This window comes from Cherax quadricarinatus, unplaced genomic scaffold, assembly GCF_038502225.1.
Source record: "Cherax quadricarinatus isolate ZL_2023a unplaced genomic scaffold, ASM3850222v1 Contig299, whole genome shotgun sequence".
NCBI classification, from domain to species: domain Eukaryota; kingdom Metazoa; phylum Arthropoda; class Malacostraca; order Decapoda; family Parastacidae; genus Cherax; species Cherax quadricarinatus.
This window is the reverse complement of record NW_027195325.1, coordinates 78,847-100,486: the sequence shown is the minus strand read 5'-3', so window position 1 is coordinate 100,486 and position 21,640 is coordinate 78,847. Positions and strand designations below refer to the sequence as shown.

The window sequence follows — 21,640 nt, the reverse complement described above, 5'->3', positions numbered from 1 at the left end:
TTCTAGAAACATGTCCAGTGACCGTACATATGTAAATACATAATAGAACATTAGTAATATACAACATTTGTGCGTATTTATTGTTGTAAACAATACTGGTAAACAATGTAATAATAACTTTAGTGTGGTTATTGTGTTCAATACAGTGAGTGTATATATATATACATTATATATAGTATTGGTCTCACAGGCCACAAATGTTACTAGGAAAAGAAAAAAAATTAGAAAAGAAAAAAGAATAAAAAACGCAAAATAAACAAATGCGATTTTGCCACCCCCCCTGTCATTTTGGGTCAACTTCACGCCTCTATATCTCGGTAAGTACTAATCAGAATTTTTTTTTGTTTGTTTTATTACCTTCACAAAATTATTATCTTTAATTCTGTAAGAAAAAAGTTTTTTTTTTCTTCAAAATTTCTTGGACAATGGGGAACCCATTGAAATTATGCCTCTGGACCCTAGAAGAGTTAATCACTAATTTGTTCCAGTATATTTCTACTGAAACTAAGCAAGTACAGTGGAACCCTGGATTTTGTCCGGTGCGGATATCGTACAATTCAGATTTTGACCACTTTTTTGGGTGAAGCTTTATTCCGAGTTTCATACCTCCGCTCAGAAATCATCTGTATCAGAGGCATCCATCCGCCCGGGATGCGGCCGTTCACAAGTACGTGACTTAGTCTGCCTCTGTCGCTGGGTCAGTGAGCAATACTCCGTGCATTCATCCGAAACATTTTGAAATACAGTGGACCCCCACTTAACGATCACCTCCCAATGCGACCAATTATGTAAGTGTATTTATGTAAGTGCGTTTGTACGTGTATGTTTGGGGGTCTGAAATGGACTAATCTACTTCACAATATTCCTTATGAGAACAAATTCGGTCAGTACTGGCACCTGAACATACTTCTGGAATGAAAAAATATCGTTAACCGGGGGTCCACTGTAATTGATTGTTTATTGTGCTTGTTCATTGAGTGCGACTGCTAAATAAGCCACCATGGGGCCAAAGAAAGTTCAGAGTGCCAGCCCTTTGATAAAGAAGGCAAGAAACACGATAGAATTCAATGATGGTAGAGGGTGGTAGTGGTTGTGATGGTGGTAGTGATTGTGGCAGAGGGTGGTAGTGATGGTGGTAGAGGGTGGTAGTGATGGTGGTAGAGGGTGGTAGTGATGGTGGTAGAGGGTGGTAGTGATGGTGGTAGAGGGTGGTAGTGATGGTGGTAGAGGGTGGTAGTGATGGTGGTAGAGGGTGACAGTGGATGTGATTGTGGTAGAGGGTGGTAGTGATGGTGGTAAAGATAACATCTCCTCCCTCTCCCCTCCTCACCTTCTTCTATATGCCAACAAGAGTCTTCAATAAAGGTATGTAATAGTGATTTAAATGTTCATTTAGCCATTAAAAGTAGTTATTTATATTATTTCTCATTGTTTTCTGTATGTAAAACTATAGTTATTTTCAATAAAATGTATTTTTTGTTAACCCTTTGACTGTTTCGGTTGTATATATACACGTCTTACGAGCCACCATGTTTGACGTATATACTATACAGTGGACCCCCGCATACCGGACGCCTTGCATAACGGACAATCTGCATACCGGACGCTTTGATCGCTAAAATTTTGCCTCGCATACCGCCCAAAAACCCGCTCAGCGCCCTTCGTCCGAGACGCGTCCAATGTGCGGCCTGAGCCACGCTCACATGTTCCGCCGGTGGCATTGTTTACCAGCCAGCCTCCGCGGTAACATCCAAGCATACAATCGGAACATTTCGTATTATTACAGTGTTTTTGGTGATTTTTTTCTGGAAAATAAGTGACCATGGGCCCCAAGAAAGCTTCTAGTGCCAACCCTACAGCAATAAGGGTGAGAATTACTATGGAGATGAAGAAAAAGATCATTGATAAGTATGAAAGTGGAGTGCGTGTCTCCGAGCTGGCCAGGTTGTATAATAAACCCCAATCAACCATCGCTACTATTGGTGGTACAGCTGCTGCTGCTGCTGTACCACCGTCAGCTGCTGCTGCACTGTCAGCTGCTGCTGCACTGTCAGCTGCTGCTGCACTGTCAGCTGCTGCTGCTGTACCACCGTCAGCTGCTCCTGCTGCTGTAGTACCGTCTGCTGCTGCTGTAGCATCGTCTGCTGCTGCTGTAGCATCGTCTGCTGCTGCTGTAGCATCGTCTGCTGCTGCTGTAGCATCGTCTGCTGCTGCTGTAGCATCGTCTGTTGCTGCTGTAGCATCGTCTGTTGCTGCTGTACCACCGTCAGCTGCTGCTGCTGCTGTAGCATCGTCTGCTGCTGCTGCTGCTGTAGCATCGTCTGCTGCTGCTGTAACATCGTCAGTTGCTGCTGTAGCATCGTCTGCTGCTGCTGTAGCATCGTCTGTTGCTGCTGTAGCATCGTCTGTTGCTGCTGTACCACCGTCAGCTGCTGCTGCTGCTGTAGCATCGTCTGCTGCTGCTGCTGCTGTAGCATCGTCTGCTGCTGCTGTAACATCGTCAGTTGCTGCTGTAGCATCGTCTGCTGCTGCTGTAGCATCGTCTGTTGCTGCTGTAGCATCGTCTGTTGCTGCTGTACCACCGTCAGCTGCTGCTGCTGCTGTAGCATCGTCTGCTGCTGCTGTAACATCGTCAGTTGCTGCTGTAGCATCGTCTGCTGCTGCTGTAGCATCGTCTGTTGCTGCTGTACCACCGTCAGCTGCTGCTGCTGCTGTAGCACCGTTGTTGGTGTGGCTTATTGAGAATACCAAGAAACAATTAACCCCAGAGGATTTACCACCCAGGATAGCCCAAAAAAGTCAGTGTCATCGAAGACTGTCTAACTTATTTCCATTGGGGTCCTTAATCTTGTCTCCCAGGATGCAACCCACACCAGTCGACTAACACCCAGGTGAACAGGGAAAATGCCTGGAACTAGTGCTCATATTGGTGAATTTAGAGCCAGCAAAGGTTGGTTTGAGAGATTTAAGAATCGTAGTGACATACACAGTGTGATAAGGCCTGTTCTGGAAGAAAATACCAAACAGGACCTACAGTACTCAGGAGGAAAAGGCACTCCCAGGACACAGTGTCTCATCAGTCATTGCTGCATCTTCAATAAAGGTAAGTGTCATTTATTCTTCATTTAGTAGAGTAGTACATGCACAATATATATTGTGCATGTACTACTCTACTATTGTGCATGTATCCTTCTCTTTGTGTGTAGGAAAATGTATATTTCATGTGGTAAAATTTTTTTTTCATACTTTTGGGTGTCTTGCACGGATTAATTTGATTTCCATTATTTCTTATGGGGAAAATTCATTCGCATACCGAACATTTCGCATAACAGCCAGCCCTCTTGCACGGATTAAGGTCGCTATGTGGGGGTCCACTGTACTCAAAAATTCTAGTGGCTTCAAATCAAACAGGAGAAAGCTGGCACTCCCACATATGAAAGAATGGGTCTATGTGGTCAGTGTGCACCATATAAAAAAATCTTGCAGCAAGCATTGCATGAGAAAAAAAAAAAAACTAACCGTGTTTTTGGATTAAAACGCTGACTTTGTGGTGTACATATTTTCGTATAGAATTTATGGTTATATTCTCATTTTCTTAGTCTCATTTGATAGAAATGGAGGTGATTTTTGATTGGTTTTACTATGAAAAGAACCTTGAAATGGAGCTCAAATTAGGGGAAATGTTTGATTTTTGCCGATGTTCAAAGGTAAACAAATGACGTCACTGTCCAATAAATGTCCAACTAGCCATTCTAATATGCAGTCATGAATGGGCTGACATTATCTATACAATTATTACAATATTGTAGTAGTCTGCATAACAGTAAATCTTCTATTTTTTGTTTGAATAAAAATTAAAAATAGAAAGCAAGAGTAATATCAGAGGGGCCTGGAGACGTGACTGATGAACAAAGAAAATGTAATTTTAGAGCCAGGAATGTCTGCATTGTTCATTCTGGACCCTATTTTGAAATTGTCATATTTTTTAATTTGCATGAAATTGGCCAAATTGCAAATTTCTGACAATGTTATTGGGTAGTTGAAATTGGTAAATAGGCAGTTTCTTGTACTCAATCTAAAGAAATGGAGTTCTAAAGAAATAGCTATGAGTTTGGTCAACTGGAACAATGGAATTAGCAGAAAATAGGGCTCAAAGTGGGAGAAATCGCCGATTCGTAAATATCGCTGAGGTTCCTAAATTCACGAGAGCATAATTCCATAAGTTTTCCATCAAATTTCGTTCTTTTGGTTTCATTACCATCGGGGAAAAAATTCTCTGTCATTTCATAAGAAAAAATCATTATTTTTTTTTTTTTTTTCAAAAATTTTTCAACACCAGGAGACACCTCAGGATTTGGGGGTGTGACAGTAAAAGGGTTAATATTTTTAGGTGTCTGAAACAGATTAATTGGATTTACATAATTTCTTATGGGAAATATTACTTTGGTTTTGGACCATTTTGGATTTTGACCAACCTTGTTCCTGGAACAGATTAACCCTTTCAGGGTCCAGAGGCCAAATTTCAAAGTGTGCACCAGGGTCCAAGAATTTAAAAAAAAAAAAAAAAAGATTTTGATATTTTTTCTTATGAAATGGTAGAGAATATTTTTCTGAAGGTAATAAAACAAAACGTACGAAATTTCACGGAAAATTGACGAAATTATGCTATCGCAAATTTTGATGTGTCAGCAATATTTATGAATCGGCGATTTTGCCGAATTTGACTCCTATTTTAGGTCAATTACATTATTCCAGTCGATCAAATTCTTAGCTATTTCACTAGTATTGCTTCTATTCTATTGACTGAGCATAAGAAATTGCCAAGTCAACTGTTTCAACTACAAAATAAAGTGATCAGAAATTGGTAATTTGGCCAATTTAACGCAAAGTTCAAAATATTTCAATTTCAAAATAGGGTCCAGAATAAACAATGCAGGCATTCCTGGCACTAAACTAACATTTCCTCTGTTCATTAGTTATGTTTTCAGACTTTACAAATGAATTCCATTTTGATTTTTTATTCACATAATGAATTTTTATTCAAACCAAAAAATAGAAGATTTACTGTTATGCAATATTGTAATAATTGCATAAATAATATCACCACATTTGTGAATGCATATTAGGCCCACCAGTTGGCATGTATTAGACATGTGACGTCATTTGTTTACTCTTGAACATTGGCAAAAATTTAACATTTCCGCCACTTTGAGCTCAGTTTCAAGCCATTTCCAGTACTAAACCCAATCAAAATCACCTCTACTTCTGTAATATATCTTCCATTCTATCAAATGAGACCAACTATAAAAAACATACAAAAAAACACTGCAAAGTTGCTGTTTTAATCGAAAATTATGGTCTCAGTTGTTTTTCTCTCATTATGCATTGTGTGCTGCAGGATTTGCTTTATGTGGTGCACACATACCACATAGATGTATTCTCTCATATCTAGGCCCAAATTTACCGCTCACAACTTATCAGAGTGAATTGAGCTCATGGCGTAGATCTACGGTTTGGACCCTCAACTCAAAACTGTAGAACTACGGCATGGACCCTGAAAGGCTTGTTAAGGACGAAAACTGACGTTCCACTGTAACTTCCTGTATCTTCACAATCTCTTTCAATCTTTCAATCATGAAGACATTGAATTAGTTTGAAACAACAAATCATACCTTAAAACTGTACTTTTCATACAATTGCTACCTTTTCTCATTATGAACACAATACAGTGGAACCTCGGTTTTTGTGACTAATTCATTCCAGAAAGTCTGACGAAAACCAATTGTACAAAAACTGAAGCAATATTTCCCATAAGAAATCCAATTAATCCATTCCAGACACCCAAAAATATTAACAAAAAAGACATTTTATACAGAATAACTATAGTTTTACATACAGAAAACAATGAGAAATAAATATAAATGACTAACATCACTTTTACCTTTATTGAAGACCCTTGTTGGCATATAGAATACGGCGAGGAGGGGAGAGGGAGGAAAGGTTATTACAGTGGACCCTCAGCTAACAATGGCATCACCTTACGTTAAATTCACCATACGATACATTTTAACGCAAAAATTTTGCCTCACCTTACGCTAAAAAACCCAGCTTACGGGATTCGTTCAAGACACGTCCGTGTGGCCTGAGCGCACCTCAGCTGTCCCGTGGGTGCCAGTGTTTACAAGCCAGCCAGTGCGGTCGCATCCACGAATACAAAAGGAACATTTCATATTATCACAGCGTTTTTAGTGATTGTACCTGCAAAATAAGTCACCATGGGCCCCAAGAAAGCTTCTAGTGCCAACCGTGTGGTAAAAAAGGTGAAAATTACTATGGAAACGAAGAAAGATATAATTGCTAAGTATGAAAGTGGAGTATCTCAGAGCGGGCCAGGTTGTATACGAAACCCCAATCAACAATCGCTACTATTGTGGCCAACAAAATGGCACTCAAGGAAGCTGTTCTTGCAAAACGTGCAAGTTTGTTTTCGAAACAGAGATCGCAAGTACTCGAAGATGTTGAGAGACTGTTATTGGTGTGGATAAACGAAAAACAGATAGCAGGAGATACCATCTCTCAAGCGATCATATGTAAAAAGGATGGGAAATATGTACTATCGTACCATGGTCAGCTGTTGCTGCACAACCATCAGCTGTTTCTGCACCACAGTCAGCTGCTGCTGCACCACGGTCAGCTGCTGCTGCACCACAGTCAGCTGTTGCTGAACCACATTCAGCTGCTGCTGCACCACAGTCAGCTGCTGCTGCACCACCATCAGCTGTTGCTGCACCATGGTCAGCTGCTGCTGCACCACAGTCAGCTGTTGCTGAACCACAGTCAGCTGTTGCTGAACCATAGTCAGCTGCTGCTGCACCAGTCAGCTGTTGCTGCACCAGTCAGCTGTTGCTGAACCACGGTCAGCTGTTGCTGCACCAGTCAGCTGTTGCTGAACCACGGTCAGCTGCTGTTGCACCACGGTCAGCTGCTGCTGCACCACAGTCAGCTGCTGCTGCACCACAGTCAGCTGCTGCTACACCACCTCCAGCTGTTGCTGTGCCACAGTCAGCTGTTGCTGAACCATGGTGAGCTGCTGCTGCACCACAGTCAGCTGCTGCTGCACCACCATCAGCTGTTTCTGACCAACATGACTTGTCCCGAACCTGTCCATCCAGCCCTGCAGTCATTGTTTACAAGCCAGGGTGGCCAGTTGCATGCATACATTCGATACATTTTGTATTATTCCATTGTTTATAGTGCTTGTAACTGCTAAATAAGCCACCATGGGCCCAAAGAAAGCTTCTAGTGCCAACCCTGTGGTAAAAAGGGTGAGAAATATGTACTATCGTACCACGGTCTGCTGTTGCTGCACCATGGTCAGCTGTTGCTGCACCACGGTCAGCTGTTGCTGAACCACAGTGAGCTGCTGTTGCACCACGGTCAGCTGCTGCTGCACCAGTCAGCTGCTGCTGCACCACCATCATCTGCTGCTGCACCAAGGTCAGCTGCTGCTCCACCAAAGTCAGCTGTTGCTGCACCACGGCCAGCTTGTCCTAGTGGCATTAAAAGAAGATGGGAAGTAACCCCGGAAAAGGATGTGCTACCTCAAGTCCTAATGGAAGGGGATTCCCCTTCTAAACATAAACAACTTCCACACTCTTCCCTCCTCCTACCGGATCAATCATCACCAGATCTTCAATAAAGGTGTCAGTTTGTATTAAAATTAATATTTCATGTGGTAAAACAAATTTTTTCATAGTACTTTGTGGTGTCTTGCACGGATTAATTTGATTTCCATTATTTCTTATGGGGAAAATTAATTCAGCTAACGATAATTTCAGCATACGATGAGCTTTCAAGAACGGATTAATATCGTTAGCTGAAGGTCCACTGTATTTGGAAGGGGAGCCCCCTTCCATAAGGACTTCAGGTATCAAGGCCCTAGCTGGGGTTACTTCCCTTCTTTGTCTTTTACTGGCACTAGGACCAGCTTGAGAGTCACTGTACCCCTGTCACACAAAAAATCTATCCAGAGAGGTCTGTTTCTGGCGTCTCTTTAACCCTTTCAGGGTTCGTGCCGTAAATCTACAGCTTTACGTTCAGGGTCCGAACCGTAGATCTACGCCATGAGCTCAGCTCACTCTGATAAGCTATGAGTGGTAAATTTGGGCCTAGATATGAGAGAATACATCTATACGGTATGTGTGCACCACATAAAACAAATCCTGCAGCACAGTGTATAATGAGAGAAAAATCCTGAGACCGTGATTTTTTATTAAAACAGCGACTTTGCAGTGTTTTTTCCTATGTTTTTTTATAGTTGTCTTTGCGATTTCTTGGTCTTATTTGATAGAATGAAAGAAATATTACAGAAATAGAGATGATTTTGATTGGTTTTAGCATTGGAAATGGCTTGAAACTGAGCTGAAAGTAGTGGAAATGTTAAATTTTTTTTGATGTTCAAGAGTAAACAAACGACCTCACACGTCTAATACATGGCAGCTGGTGGGTCTAATATACATTCACAGATGATGACATTTATACAATTATTACAATATTGCGTAACAGTAAATGTTCTATTTTTTGGTTTGAATAAAAATTCATTATGTGAATAAAAAATCAAAATGGAATTCATTTGCAAAGCCTGAAAACATAACTAATGAGCAGAGGAAATGTTAGTTTAGTGCCAGGAATGCCTGCATTGTTTATTCTGGACCCTATTTTGAAATTGGAATATTTTGAGCTTTGTGTTAAATTGGCCAAATTACCAATTTCCAATCACTTTATTTTGTAGTTGAAACAGTTGACTGGGCAATTTCTTGAGCTCAATCGATAAAATAGAAGTAATACTAGTGAAATAGCTAAGAATTTGGTCAACTGGAATAATGAAATTGGCCTAAAATCGGAGTCAAAGTCGGCAAAATCGCCAATTCGTAAATATCGCTGACACATCAAAATTCGGGATAGCATAATTTCGTTAATTTTCCATCAAATTTCATACTTTTTGCTTTTTTACCTTCAGAAAAAGATTCTCTACCAATTCATAAGAAAAAATAACAAAATTTTTTTTTTTTAAATTCTTGGACACTGGCGCACCCTTTGAAATTTGGCCTCTGGACCCTGAAAGGGTTAATGACGCATTTTATTCATTCTAGAGTATATGTCATATTTCTATGTTATTATTACTGTTTATTATGTCATATTAGAAGTAATAAAACATTGTTAGGCACAAAAGAAAACCACTAGCATGCAGTGCATTTTGAGTAAACTAATCCTAATACTTAAGGCTACTCAAGAACTAGATGCAGATTATTAAGTAGGAGTTATCAAGTGTACAAAAGGAGAGGTAGCTAAATGAACAACAGTACAATTTTAAAAGTACAGTGGAACCTCTACTTGCGAGCACATTCACGTGCGAGTTTTTCCAAATACGAGCAGTCGATGGGTTGATTTTTTGCTTCCATATGCGAGCAAAATTTCCATAACCGAGCAGATCTCAGGGGAGGTTCCTGACACTGGTGAGGGGCTCTTGCTCTTGATCTAGGGAATTGGATCTCATTTGTTTGCTGGACTATCTTATTGAAACTTGGACAATGTATGATGGAAAGATGCTTCTTAACATGCACTAAAAATGAAAGAAATCGGAGCATAAATAATGGAGTTCACTTCTCAGCAATTATCCACCCCTTAGCGGTATTTTCGTATGGTTTTTATGGTTGTATTCTTGTTTTTCTGGTCTCAATTGATAGAATGGAAGATATATTACAGAAATAGATATGATTTTGATTTCTTTCACAATGAAAAGTACCTTGAAATTGAGCTCAACGTAGGAGAAATGTTCGATTCTTTGGCTATGTTCAAGAGTAAACAAATGTGACCACCTGTCTTTTAATTCTACCATTCCATAAAATATTACCACCTGCACCATTCCTTATAAATTAGATTTTGTACTAAGTATACACAAGATTTATTAAGTCCAAATTAGATTGTAAAACAGCTAACCAATATTCCATTTTTAGTTTTAAGTAAAATTACTATGTACTATTCTCTTATCTAGTTTTAATTAGTTACTATATTAGGATTAGTTTGTCCGAAATGCCTCGGCATGATATTGGCTATCTTTGTACTTAGCGAATCAAAACTGTAATTATACATTGTAACCTTTACAAAGAAATAAAATTATTATTATTATTATTATTATTATTAATGACATCACTGTCCATTCCAATACGCAGTCATGAATGGGTTGACATTACTTATACAATTATTGCAATAAGGCAGTAGTCTGCATAACACAGGGATCAGTCTTGGGCCCGTTGTTGTTTATAATATATATCAATGATCTTGATGAAGGAATTACTAGTGATATGAGCAAATTCGCCGATGACACGAAGATAGGTAGGATAATTGATTCAAACGTAGATGTTAGGGAACTTCAGGAGGATTTGGACAAACTCTACTCTTGGTCGGAAAAGTGGCAGATGCAGTTCAATGTAGATAAGTGCAAGGTTCTGAAGCTCGGGAGTGTCCATAACCCTAGCACTTATAAGTTAAATAATGTAGAACTTAACCATACAGATTGCGAAAAGGACTTGGGGGTTATGGTAAGCAGCAACCTTAAACCAAGACAGCAATGCCTAAGCGTACGTAATAAGGCAAATAGATTACTGGGATTTATATCAAGAAGTGTAAGCAACAGAAGTCCAGAGGTCATACTGCAGCTTTATACATCATTAGTAAGGCCTCACCTAGATTATGCAGCTCAATTCTGGTCGCCATATTACAGAATGGACATAAATTCGTTAGAAAACATTCAGCGTAGGATGACTAAATTAATACATAGCATTAGAAATCTTCCTTATGAAGAAAGATTGAAGACTCTTAAGTTACATTCACTTGTTAGACGAAGAATGAGGGGAGACCTGATCGAAGTGTATAAGTGGAAGATAGGTATTAATAAAGGGGATATTAACAAGGTCTTGAGGATATCTCTCCAAGAGAGAACCCGCAGTAATGGATTTAAATTAGATAAGTTTAGATTTAGAAAGGACATAGGAAAGTATTGGTTTGGAAATAGGGTAGTAGATGAGTGGAACAGTCTACCTAGTTGGGTTATTGAGGCAAGGACTTTGGGTAGTTTCAAATTTAGGTTGGATAAATACATGAGTGGGATGGGTTGGATTTGAGTGGGACTTGCACATCAGAGCTTATTTCTTGGGTACCATTGAAAATTGGGTAGGTCAAATGTTTGTTAGTGGGATGAATTGTAAAGGACCTGCCTAGTATGGGCCAACAGGCCTGCTGCAGTGTTCCTCCTTTCTTATGTTCTTATGTTAACAGTAACTCCTCTATTTTTGTGTGAATAAAAATACAATTTATACTGTGCTTTGGCATGCTGCACTTTAAAAATTGTATTCCTTGTATTTCTCTGTATCATGTTCAATAAATAAATAAATAAATACTGTAGTAGTAATAATAATAATAATACTAATAATAATAATAATAATAATAATAATAATAATAATAATAATAATAATAATAATAATAAATATACAATAATAATGTACTATATTTGTACCTATTTTATTCATTCAAGAGTATATATCAGGTTTCTATGTAATTTATATTGTTAATTATGTCATATTAGAAGAATTGTGATAGATAAATAAGCCATATAGATGATATTAGCGAAATTATTCAAGAAGTATTTTGTCCGGTCCCCAGACAAACTCTCATCTGCCAATGATACCACTACATGAATGATATATTTTATTCATTCTAGAGTATAAAATCAGATTTCTTTGTTATTTATATTGTTTATTATGTCATATTAGATGAACTGTGATAGATAAATAAGCCGTCGAGTTGATACTAGGGAAATTATTGAAGTACAGAATGCCACTGGAACGAATTAATTGCATTTCAATTAATTTAAATGAGGAAAACTGACTCTGCCAATGAGCAAATCCAGTTGTGAGCAAGGTCACAGAACGGATTAAAGTCACAAGTAGAGGTTCCACTGTATAAATTAATACTTCAAACTGATATTATGATCTTCAGTTAAATAGGACTTAAGTACAGTTATACATATTTAGGCAATTACAATTATTGTATATAACATCCCCCCCCCAATGAAAAGCAGGGGTGTCACTAGCACGTTAAGAGACCATACAATAAGTGTCAGGGGCCCGAGACTGTTCAACTGCCTCCCAGCATACATAAGGGGGATTACCAACAGACCCCTGGCAGTCTTCAAGCTGGCACTGGACAAGCACCTAAAGTCGGTTCCTGACCAGCCGGGCTGTGGCTCATACGTTGGTTTGCGTGCAGCCAGCAGCAACAGCCTGGTTGATCAGGCTCTGATCCACCAGGCCTGGTCACAGACCGGGCCGCAGGGGCGTTGACCCCCGGAACTCTCTCCAGGTAAACTCCAGGTAACAACTTGTGTAAATTACCTAAGGTAACCCCCCAAAAAAGTCAGATGAAGTGATATATTTCTACTGGGGTCACATCCCCTGGGGTAACACCCACCGTAAATCTTAACCCTTTCCCAGTCACAATGACACCAAAAGTATGAAATTTGATGGAAAACTTACGGAATTATGCTCTCGCAAAGTTAGCAGTCTCAATGATGTTTACGCATCGGCGATTTTGCCCACTTTGAGCCCTATTTTTGGCCAATTCCAGTGCACTAGCCGACAAACATCATAACCATTTTGCTAGAACTCCATTTTTTCTATCAAATGAGTACAAGAAACTACCCATTTACCGATTTCAACTATCCAATTCAGTGGTCAGAATTTAGCAATTTTGCCAATTTCACACAAATTTCAAAAGATGCCAATTTCCAAATAGGGTCCAAAATAAACAAGAAAGACATTCCTGGCACTAAAATAACATCTGCTCTGTTCATTAGTCACGTCCCCAGGCCCCTCTTACATTCTATTACTTTCCACTTTGAATTTTTATTCTCACAAAAAAATAGAAGATTTACTGTTATGCAGACTAATGCATTAGTGTAGTAATAGTATAAATAATATCAGGGCACTTGTGAAAGAATATTAGACTCACCAGTTGACATGTATTGGATGTGTAGCATGATTAGTTTACTTTTGAACTTTGGCAAAAATCGAAGATTTCTGCTACTTTGAGCTCAATTTCAAGGTACTTTTCATTGTAAAACCAATCAAGATCGTCTCAATTTCTGTAATATGTCTTCCATTCTATAAAATGAGACCAGGAAAACTAGAATACCATCATAAATACCATACGAAAATACAGTGCAAAGTCGCTGTTTTAAACCAAAAACACTCTCAAAGTTTTTTTTTTCTCATTACACACTGTGTGCTGCAGAATTTTTTATACTGCACACACTGACCACACTGACCCATTCTTTCATATATAGGCCTACCAGCTTTCTCTCACTAGATTTGAGGGCGCTAGAATTTAGGCGTACTAGTACGTCAAAAACCCTGGTGCGCAAGCCACACTAGTACGTCAGAAACCCTGAAAGGGTTAACTGGCATAATGTCTTGTGACCTGCTCAGGTTATAGACACTTATCATAAGGTCACTTAAATGTACTATTACATACAGGTGTGGTCTTAATGTGATGGTTATAAATTACAACACTGCTACAAGACCTTCACTTTTATATTACCAACATTTTATTTATATAAATTGGTACCTTCTTATTTATTAACTCTTACTGCCAGTATTATTATTATTAAATTTAAGGGTAAACTCTGAACCCACAGGGGTCATACAGTACCAGGGGAATAGATAACAATCCAGTTTGTTCCAAGGAAGTGGATATTCAGCCTAATTACCTGGAAGAACAGCACTTGAGTAGAATGAAGGCACCTGCACCTGCCTTGCAGCATGAAGGCATCTATCTGCCTTTCAGCATGAAGGTATCTCGCTGCGTTGCGGCATGAAGGCACCTGCACCTGCCTTGTAGCATGAAGGAACCTGCACCTGCCTTGCAGCATGAAGGAACCTGCACCTGCCTTGCAGCATGAAGGAACCTGCCTTGCAGCATGAAGGAACCTGCCTTGCAGCATGAAGCCCTTGTAGCATGAAGACACCTGTCTTGCAGCATGAAGGCACCCATCTTGAAGCATGAAGGCACCTGCCTGTCTTGCAGCATGAAGGCACCTGCCTGTCTTGCAGCATAAAGGCACCTGGCTGTCTTGCAGCATAATGGCACCTAGCTGTCTTGCAGCATAAAGGCACCTGCCTGTCTTGCAGCATGAAGGCACCTGTTTTCCACCATGAAGGCACCTGCCTGTCTTGCAGCATGAAGGAACCTGTCTTGCAGCATGAAGGCACCTGCCTGTCTTGCAGTATGAAGGCACCTGTCTTTCTTGCAGCATGAAGGCACCTGTCTTTCTTGCAGCATGAAGGCACCTGTCTTTCTTGCAGCATGAAGGCACCTGTCTGTCTTGCAGCATGAAGGCACCTGTCTTGCAGCAAGAAGGCACCTGTCTGTCTTGCTGCATGAAGGCACCTGTCTGTCTTGCAGCATGAAGGAACCTGTCTTGCAGCATGAAGGCACCTGTCTGCCTTGCAGCATGAAGGCACCTGTCTTTCTTGCAGCATGAAGGCACCTGTCTTTCTTGCAGCATGAAGGCACCTGTCTTTCTTGCAGCATGAAGGCACCTGTCTTTCTTGCAGCATGAAGGCAACTGCCTGTCTTGCAGCATGAAGGCACCTGTCTTTCTTGCAGCATGAAGGCACCTGTCTTTCTTGCAGCATGAAGGCACCTGTCTTTCTTGCAGCATGAAGGCACCTGCCTGTCTTGCAGCATGAAGGCAACTGCCTGTCTTGCAGCATGAAGGCACTTGTCTTGCAGCATGAAGGCACCTGTCTGTCTTGCAGCATGAAGGCACCTGTCTGTCTTGCAGCATGAAGGCACCTGTCTGTCTTGCAGCATGAAGGCACCTGCCTGTCTTGCAGTATGAAGGCACCTGTCTTGCAGTATGAAGGCACCTCTCTTGCAGCATGAAGGCACCTGCATGTCTTGCAGTATGAAGGCACCTGTCTGTCTTGCAGCATGAAGGCACCTGCCTGTCTTGCAGTATGAAGGCACCTGTCTGGCAGCATGAAGGCACCTGTCTGCCTTGCAGTATGAAGGCACCTGTCTTGCAGCATGAAGGCACCTGCCTGTCTTGCAGTATGAAGGCACCTGTCTTGCAGCATGAAGGCACCTGCCTGTCTTGCAGTATGAAAGCACCTGTCTTGCAGCATGAAGGCACCTGTCTTGCAGCATAAAGGCACCTGTCTGTCTTGCAGTATGAAGGCACCTGTCTGTCTTGCAGCATGAAGGCACCTGTTTGTCTTGCAGTATGAAGGCACCTGTCTTGCAGCATGAAGGCACCTGCCTGTCTTGCAGTATGAAGGCACCTGTCTGTCTTGCAGCATGAAGGCACCTGCCTGTCTTGCAGTATGAAGGCACCTGTCTTGCAGCATGAAGGCACCTGTCTGTCTTGCAGTATGAAGGCACCTGTCTTGCAGCACGAAGGCACCTGTCTTGCAGCATGAAGGCACCTGCCTGTCTTGCAGTATGAAGGCACCTGTCTTGCAGCATGAAGGCACCTGCCTGTCTTGCAGTATGAAGGCACCTGTCTGTCTTGCAGCATGAAGGCACCTGCCTGTCTTGCAGTATGATGGCACCTGTCTTGCAGCATGAAGGCACCTGTCTGTCTTGATGTATGAAGGCACCTGTCTGTCTTGCAGTATGAAGGCACCTGTCTGTCTTGCAGCATGAAGGCACCTGCCTGTCTTGCAGTATGAAGGCACCTGCCTGTCTTGCAGTATGATGGCACCTGTCTTGCAGCATGAAGGAACCTGTCTGTCTTGCAGTATGAAGGCACCTGTCTTGCAGCATGAAGGCACCTGCCTGTCTTGCAGCATGAAGGCACCTGTCTTGCAACATGACACCTGTCTTGCAGTATGCTGGACACCAGTCTTGCAGTGTGCTAGACACCAGTCTTGCAGTGTGCTAGACACCAGTCTTGCAGTATGCTGGACACCTGTCTTGCAGTATGCTGGACACCTGTCTTGCAGTGTGCTAGACACCTGTCTTGCAGTGTGCTAGACACCAGTCTTGCAGTGTGCTAGACACCTGTCTTGCAGTGCTAGACACCAGTCTTGCAGTGTGCTAGACACCTGTCTTGCAGTGTGCTAGACACCTGTCTTGCAGTGTGCTAGACACCTGTCTTGCAGTGTGCTAGACACCTGTCTTGCAGTGTGCTAGACACCTGTCTTGCAGTGTGCTAGACACCTGTCTTGCAGTGTGCTAGACACCAGTCTTGCAGTGTGCTAGACACCTGTCTTGCAGTGTGCTAGACACCAGTCTTGCAGTGTGCTAGACACCTGTGTTGCAGTGTGCTAGACACCTGTGTTGCAGTGTGCTAGACACCTGTCTTGCAGTGTGCTAGACACCTGTCTTGCAGTGTGCTAGACACCTGTCTTGCAGTGTGCTAGACACCAGTCTTGCAGTGTGCTAGACACCAGTCTTGCAGTGTACTAGACACCAGTCTTGCAGTGTGCTAGACACCAGTCTTGCAGTGTGCTAGACACCAGTCTTGCAGCGTGCTAGACACCTGTCTTGCAGTGCTAGACTCCAGTCTTGCAGTGTGCTAGACACCTGTCTTGCAGTGTGCTAGACACCTGTCTTGCAGTGTGCTAGACACCTGTCTTGCAGTGTGCTAGACACCTGTCTTGCAGTGTGCTAGACACCTGTCTTGCAGTGTGCTAGACACCTGCCTTGCAGTGTGCTAGACACCAGTCTTGCAGTGTGCTAGACACCTGCCTTGCAGTGTGCTAGACACCTGTCTTGCAGTGTGCTAGACACCAGTCTTGCAGTGTGCTAGACACCTGTCTTGCAGTGTGCTAGACACCTGTCTTGCAGTGTGCTAGACACCAGTCTTGCAGTGTGCTAAACACCTGCCTTGCAGTGTGCTAGACACCTGTCTTGCAGTGTGCTAGACACCAGTCTTGCAGTGTGCTAGACACCTGTCTTGCAGTGTGCTAGACACCTGTCTTGCAGTGTGCTAGACACCTGTCTTGCAGTGTGCTAGACACCAGTCTTGCAGTGTGCTAGATGCCAGTCTTGCAGTGTGCTAGACACCAGTCTTGCAGTGTGCTAGACACCTGCCTTGCAGTGTGCTAGACACCAGTCTTGCAGTGTGCTAGACACCTGCCTTGCAGTGTGCTAGACACCAGTCTTGCAGTGTGCTAGACACCTGTCTTGCAGTGCTAGACACCTGCCTTGCAGTGTGCTAGACACCAGTCTTGCAGTGTGCTAGACACCTGTCTTGCAGTGTGCTAGACACCAGTCTTGCAGTGTGCTAGACACCTGCCTTGCAGTGTGCTAGACACCTGTCTTGCAGTATGCTAGACACCAGTCTTGCAGTGTGCTAGACACCTGTCTTGCAGTGTGCTAGACACCAGTCTTGCAGTGTGCTAGACACCTGTCTTGCAGTATGCTAGACACCTGTCTTGCAGTGCTAGACACCAGTCTTGCAGTGTGCTAGACACCTGTCTTGCAGTTTGCTAGACACCAGTCTTGCAGTGTGCTAGACACCTGTCTTGCAGTGTGCTAGACACCAGTCTTGCAGTGTGCTAGACACCTGTCTTGCAGTGTGCTAGACACCTGTCTTGCAGTGTGCTAGACACCAGTCTTGCAGTGTGCTAGACACCTGTTTTGCAGTGTGCTAGACACCTGTCTTGCAGTGTGCTAGACACCTGTCTTGCAGTGTGCTAGACACCTGTCTTGCAGTGTGCTAGACACCAGTCTTGCAGTGTGCTAGACACCTGTCTTGCAGTGTGCTAGACACCTGTTTTGCATTGTGCTAGACACCAGTCTTGCAGTGTGCTAGACACCTGTCTTGCAGTGTGCTAGTCACCAGTCTTGCAGTGTGCTAGACACCTGTCTTGCAGTGTGCTAGACACCTGTCTTGCAGTGTGCTAGACACCAGTCTTGCAGTGTGCTAGACACCAGTCTTGCAGTGTTAGACACCAGTCTTGCAGTGTGCTAGACACCTGTCTTGCAGTGTGCTGGACACCAGTCTTGCAGTGTGCTAGACACCTGTCTTGCAGTGCTAGACACTTGTCTTGCAGTGCTAGACACCTGTCTTGCAGTGTGCTAGACACCTGTCTTGCAGTGCTAGACACCAGTCTTGCAGTGTGCTAGACACCAGTCTTGCAGTGCTAGACACCTGCAGCAACACCTGTGTCAGCTTCACTACAACTCACAAATACAATCCACAATACACACTACTTATAATTAATGTATGTATAAACTTTTATAAATAAAATTTTGAAAGTGTATTTATTTGTTGTTACAATAACTTAGTTAGAGGTGCACATAACTACAATTATTACACCTGTAACCCAGAGTAGTTACACACAGTTTGATGACCTAACTAACTTAAATTTGTCTCTTATCTCATTACTGCTGTAAGTTAATATTACATAAAATATATAAATTATTATATGTAAGTTTAGTCATGTGTCATCAGAGTGGAGACTCAACGTGCTCACTCTTATCTTACAATGAAACACAACATTAACATTTCAATAGTGAAGAAACTAGTGAAAAACTAGTGAAAAACTACCATAGTTTTCATAGGTGAAGTTTGACCTGTGCTTTTTTACGGAAGGGGAGAGGGAGGGGGGGAGGGGGGAGGGGGAGGGGACGGTCTCCCCGGAAGCAGCAGTCCTTGAGAATGACTGGCTTTCCTCACTGCTCCACCTCACTCAATATATACCATGTTTCTACAAGAGTCAAATATATGGGTGGAAAAGTGTGGTGGTGGTGGTGGTCGTGGGCGTGGGCGTGCCCAGGTGCACCACACAAAGGGGCGCCCCTACCAGTTTGTTTACATCCTGTGCACCTCCCCTCCCCCCACGGCCGCTCCTCCCTCTCATAACTCTCCTCTTCTACCCTTCACACACAATTATTATCCAGCTCCTGGTCTTCCCCGTCCATCATTCTCCCTTAACAATCATAAATAAAGTACTGGAACACCAAGTTATGTACACTAACCATCAATATCTGCGCCGCCTTCTCCAGTTGCTCCATGTTAGACCGTGTTGTGCGGCGCGCACTGCCATCTAGCGGCTCTCACACCACCTACCAGTACTACCAGTACCACCAGTACCACTAGCACTGCCATCTAGCGGCTCTCACACCACCTACCAGTACTACCAGTACCACCAGTACCACTAGCACTGCCATCTAGCGGCTCTCACACCACCTACCAGTACTACCAGTACCACCAGTACCACTAGCACTGCCATCTAGCGGCTCTCACACCACCTACCAGTACTACCAGTACCACCAGTACCACTAGCACTGCCATCTAGCGGCTCTCACACCACCTACCAGTACTACCAGTACCCCCAGTACCACTAGCACTGCCATCTAGCGGCTCTCACACCACCTACCAGTACTACCAGTACCACCAGTACCACTAGCACTGCCATCTAGCGGCTCTCACACCACCTACCAGTACTACCAGTACCACCAGTACCACCAGCACTGCCATCTAGCGCCTCTCACACCACCTACCAGTACTACCAGTACCACCAGTACCACTAGCACTGCCATCTAGCGGCTCTCACACCACCTACCAGTACTACCAGTACCCCCAGTACCACTAGCACTGCCATCTAGCGGCTCTCACACCACCTACCAGTACTACCAGTACCACCAGTACCACTAGCACTGCCATCTAGCGGCTCTCACACCACCTACCAGTACTACCAGTACCACCAGTACCACCAGCACTGCCATCTAGCGCCTCTCACACCACCTACCAGTACTACCAGTACCACCAGTACCACTAGCACTGCCATCTAGCGGCTCTCACACCACCTACCAGTACTACCAGTACCCCCAGTACCACTAGCTCTGCCATCTAGCGGGTCTCACACCACCTACCAGTACTACCAGTACCCCCAGTACCACTAGCACTGCCATCTAGCGGCTCTCACACCACCTACCAGTACTACCAGTACCACCAGTACCACTAGCACTGCCATCTAGCGGCTCTCACACCACCTACCAGTACTACCAGTACCACCAGTACCACTAGCACTGCCATCTAGCGGCTCTCACACCACCTACCAGTACTACCAGTACCCCCAGTACCACTAGCACTGCCATCTAGCGGGTCTCACACCACCTACCAGTACTACCAGTACCCCCAGTACCACTAGCACTGCCATCTAGCGGGTCTCACACCACCTACCAGTACTACCAGTACCACCAGTACCACTAGCACTGCCATCTAGCGGCTCTCACACCACCTACCAGTACTACCAGTACCACCAGTACCACTAGCACTGCCATCTAGCGGCTCTCACACCACCTACCAGTACTACCAGTACCACCAGTACCACTAGCACTGCCATCTAGCGGCTCTCACACCACCTACCAGTACTACCAGTACCACCAGTACCACTAGCACTGCCATCTAGCGGCTCTCACACCACCTACCAGTACTACCAGTACCACCAGTACCACTAGCACTGCCATCTAGCGGCTCTCACACCACCTACCAGTACTACCAGTACCACCAGTACCACTAGCACTGCCATCTAGCGGCTCTCACACCACCTACCAGTACTACCAGTACCACCAGTACCACTAGCACTGCCATCTAGCGGCTCTCACACCACCTACCAGTACTACCAGTACCACCAGTACCACTAGCACTGCCATCTAGCGGCTCTCACACCACCTACCAGTACTACCAGTACCACCAGTACCACTAGCACTGCCATCTAGCGGCTCTCACACCACCTACCAGTACTACCAGTACCACCAGTACCACTAGCACTGCCATCTAGCGGCTCTCACACCACCTACCAGTACTACCAGTACCACCAGTACCACTAGCACTGCCATCTAGCGGCTCTCACACCACCTACCAGTACTACCAGTACCACCAGTACCACTAGCACTGCCATCTAGCGGCTCTCACACCACCTACCAGTACTACCAGTACCACCAGTACCACTAGCACTGCCATCTAGCGGCTCTCACACCACCTACCAGTACTACCAGTACCACCAGTACCACTAGCACTGCCATCTAGCGGCTCTTACACCACCTACCAGTACTACCAGTACCACCAGTACCACTAGCACTGCCATCTAGCGGCTCTCACACCACCTACCAGTACTACCAGTACCACCAGTACCACTAGCACTGCCATCTAGCGGCTCTCACACCACCTACCAGTACTACCAGTACCACCAGTACCACTAGCACTGCCATCTAGCGGCTCTCACACCACCTACCAGTACTACCAGTACCACCAGTACCACTAGCACTGCCATCTAGCGGCTCTCACACCACCTACCAGTACTACCAGTACCACCAGTACCACTAGCACTGCCATCTAGCGGCTCTCACACCACCTACCAGTACTACCAGTACCACCAGTACCACTAGCACTGCCATCTAGCGGCTCTCACACCACCTACCAGTACTACCAGTACCACCAGTACCACTAGCACTGCCATCTAGCGGCTCTCACACCACCTACCAGTACTACCAGTACCCCCAGTACCACTAGCACTGCCATCTAGCGGCTCTCACACCACCTACCAGTACTACCAGTACCACC

The 21,640-nt window shown here is 43.8% G+C and overlaps 1 protein-coding gene across 1 annotated transcript in view; it reads right to left on the bottom strand.

The window, feature by feature from the left end:
• The window catches only part of LOC128687207 (exportin-4), a 118,836-nt gene extending 99,664 nt beyond the window's left edge, over window positions 1-19,172 (bottom strand). The window contains exon 1 of the mRNA XM_070080305.1: window positions 19,051-19,172. Within this exon, the coding sequence (XP_069936406.1) occupies window positions 19,051-19,086 (36 nt within the window). The 5' untranslated portion in view covers window positions 19,087-19,172. The remainder of the gene's footprint in view (window positions 1-19,050) is intronic.
• Between the last annotated feature and the right edge of the window lie 2,468 nt (window positions 19,173-21,640).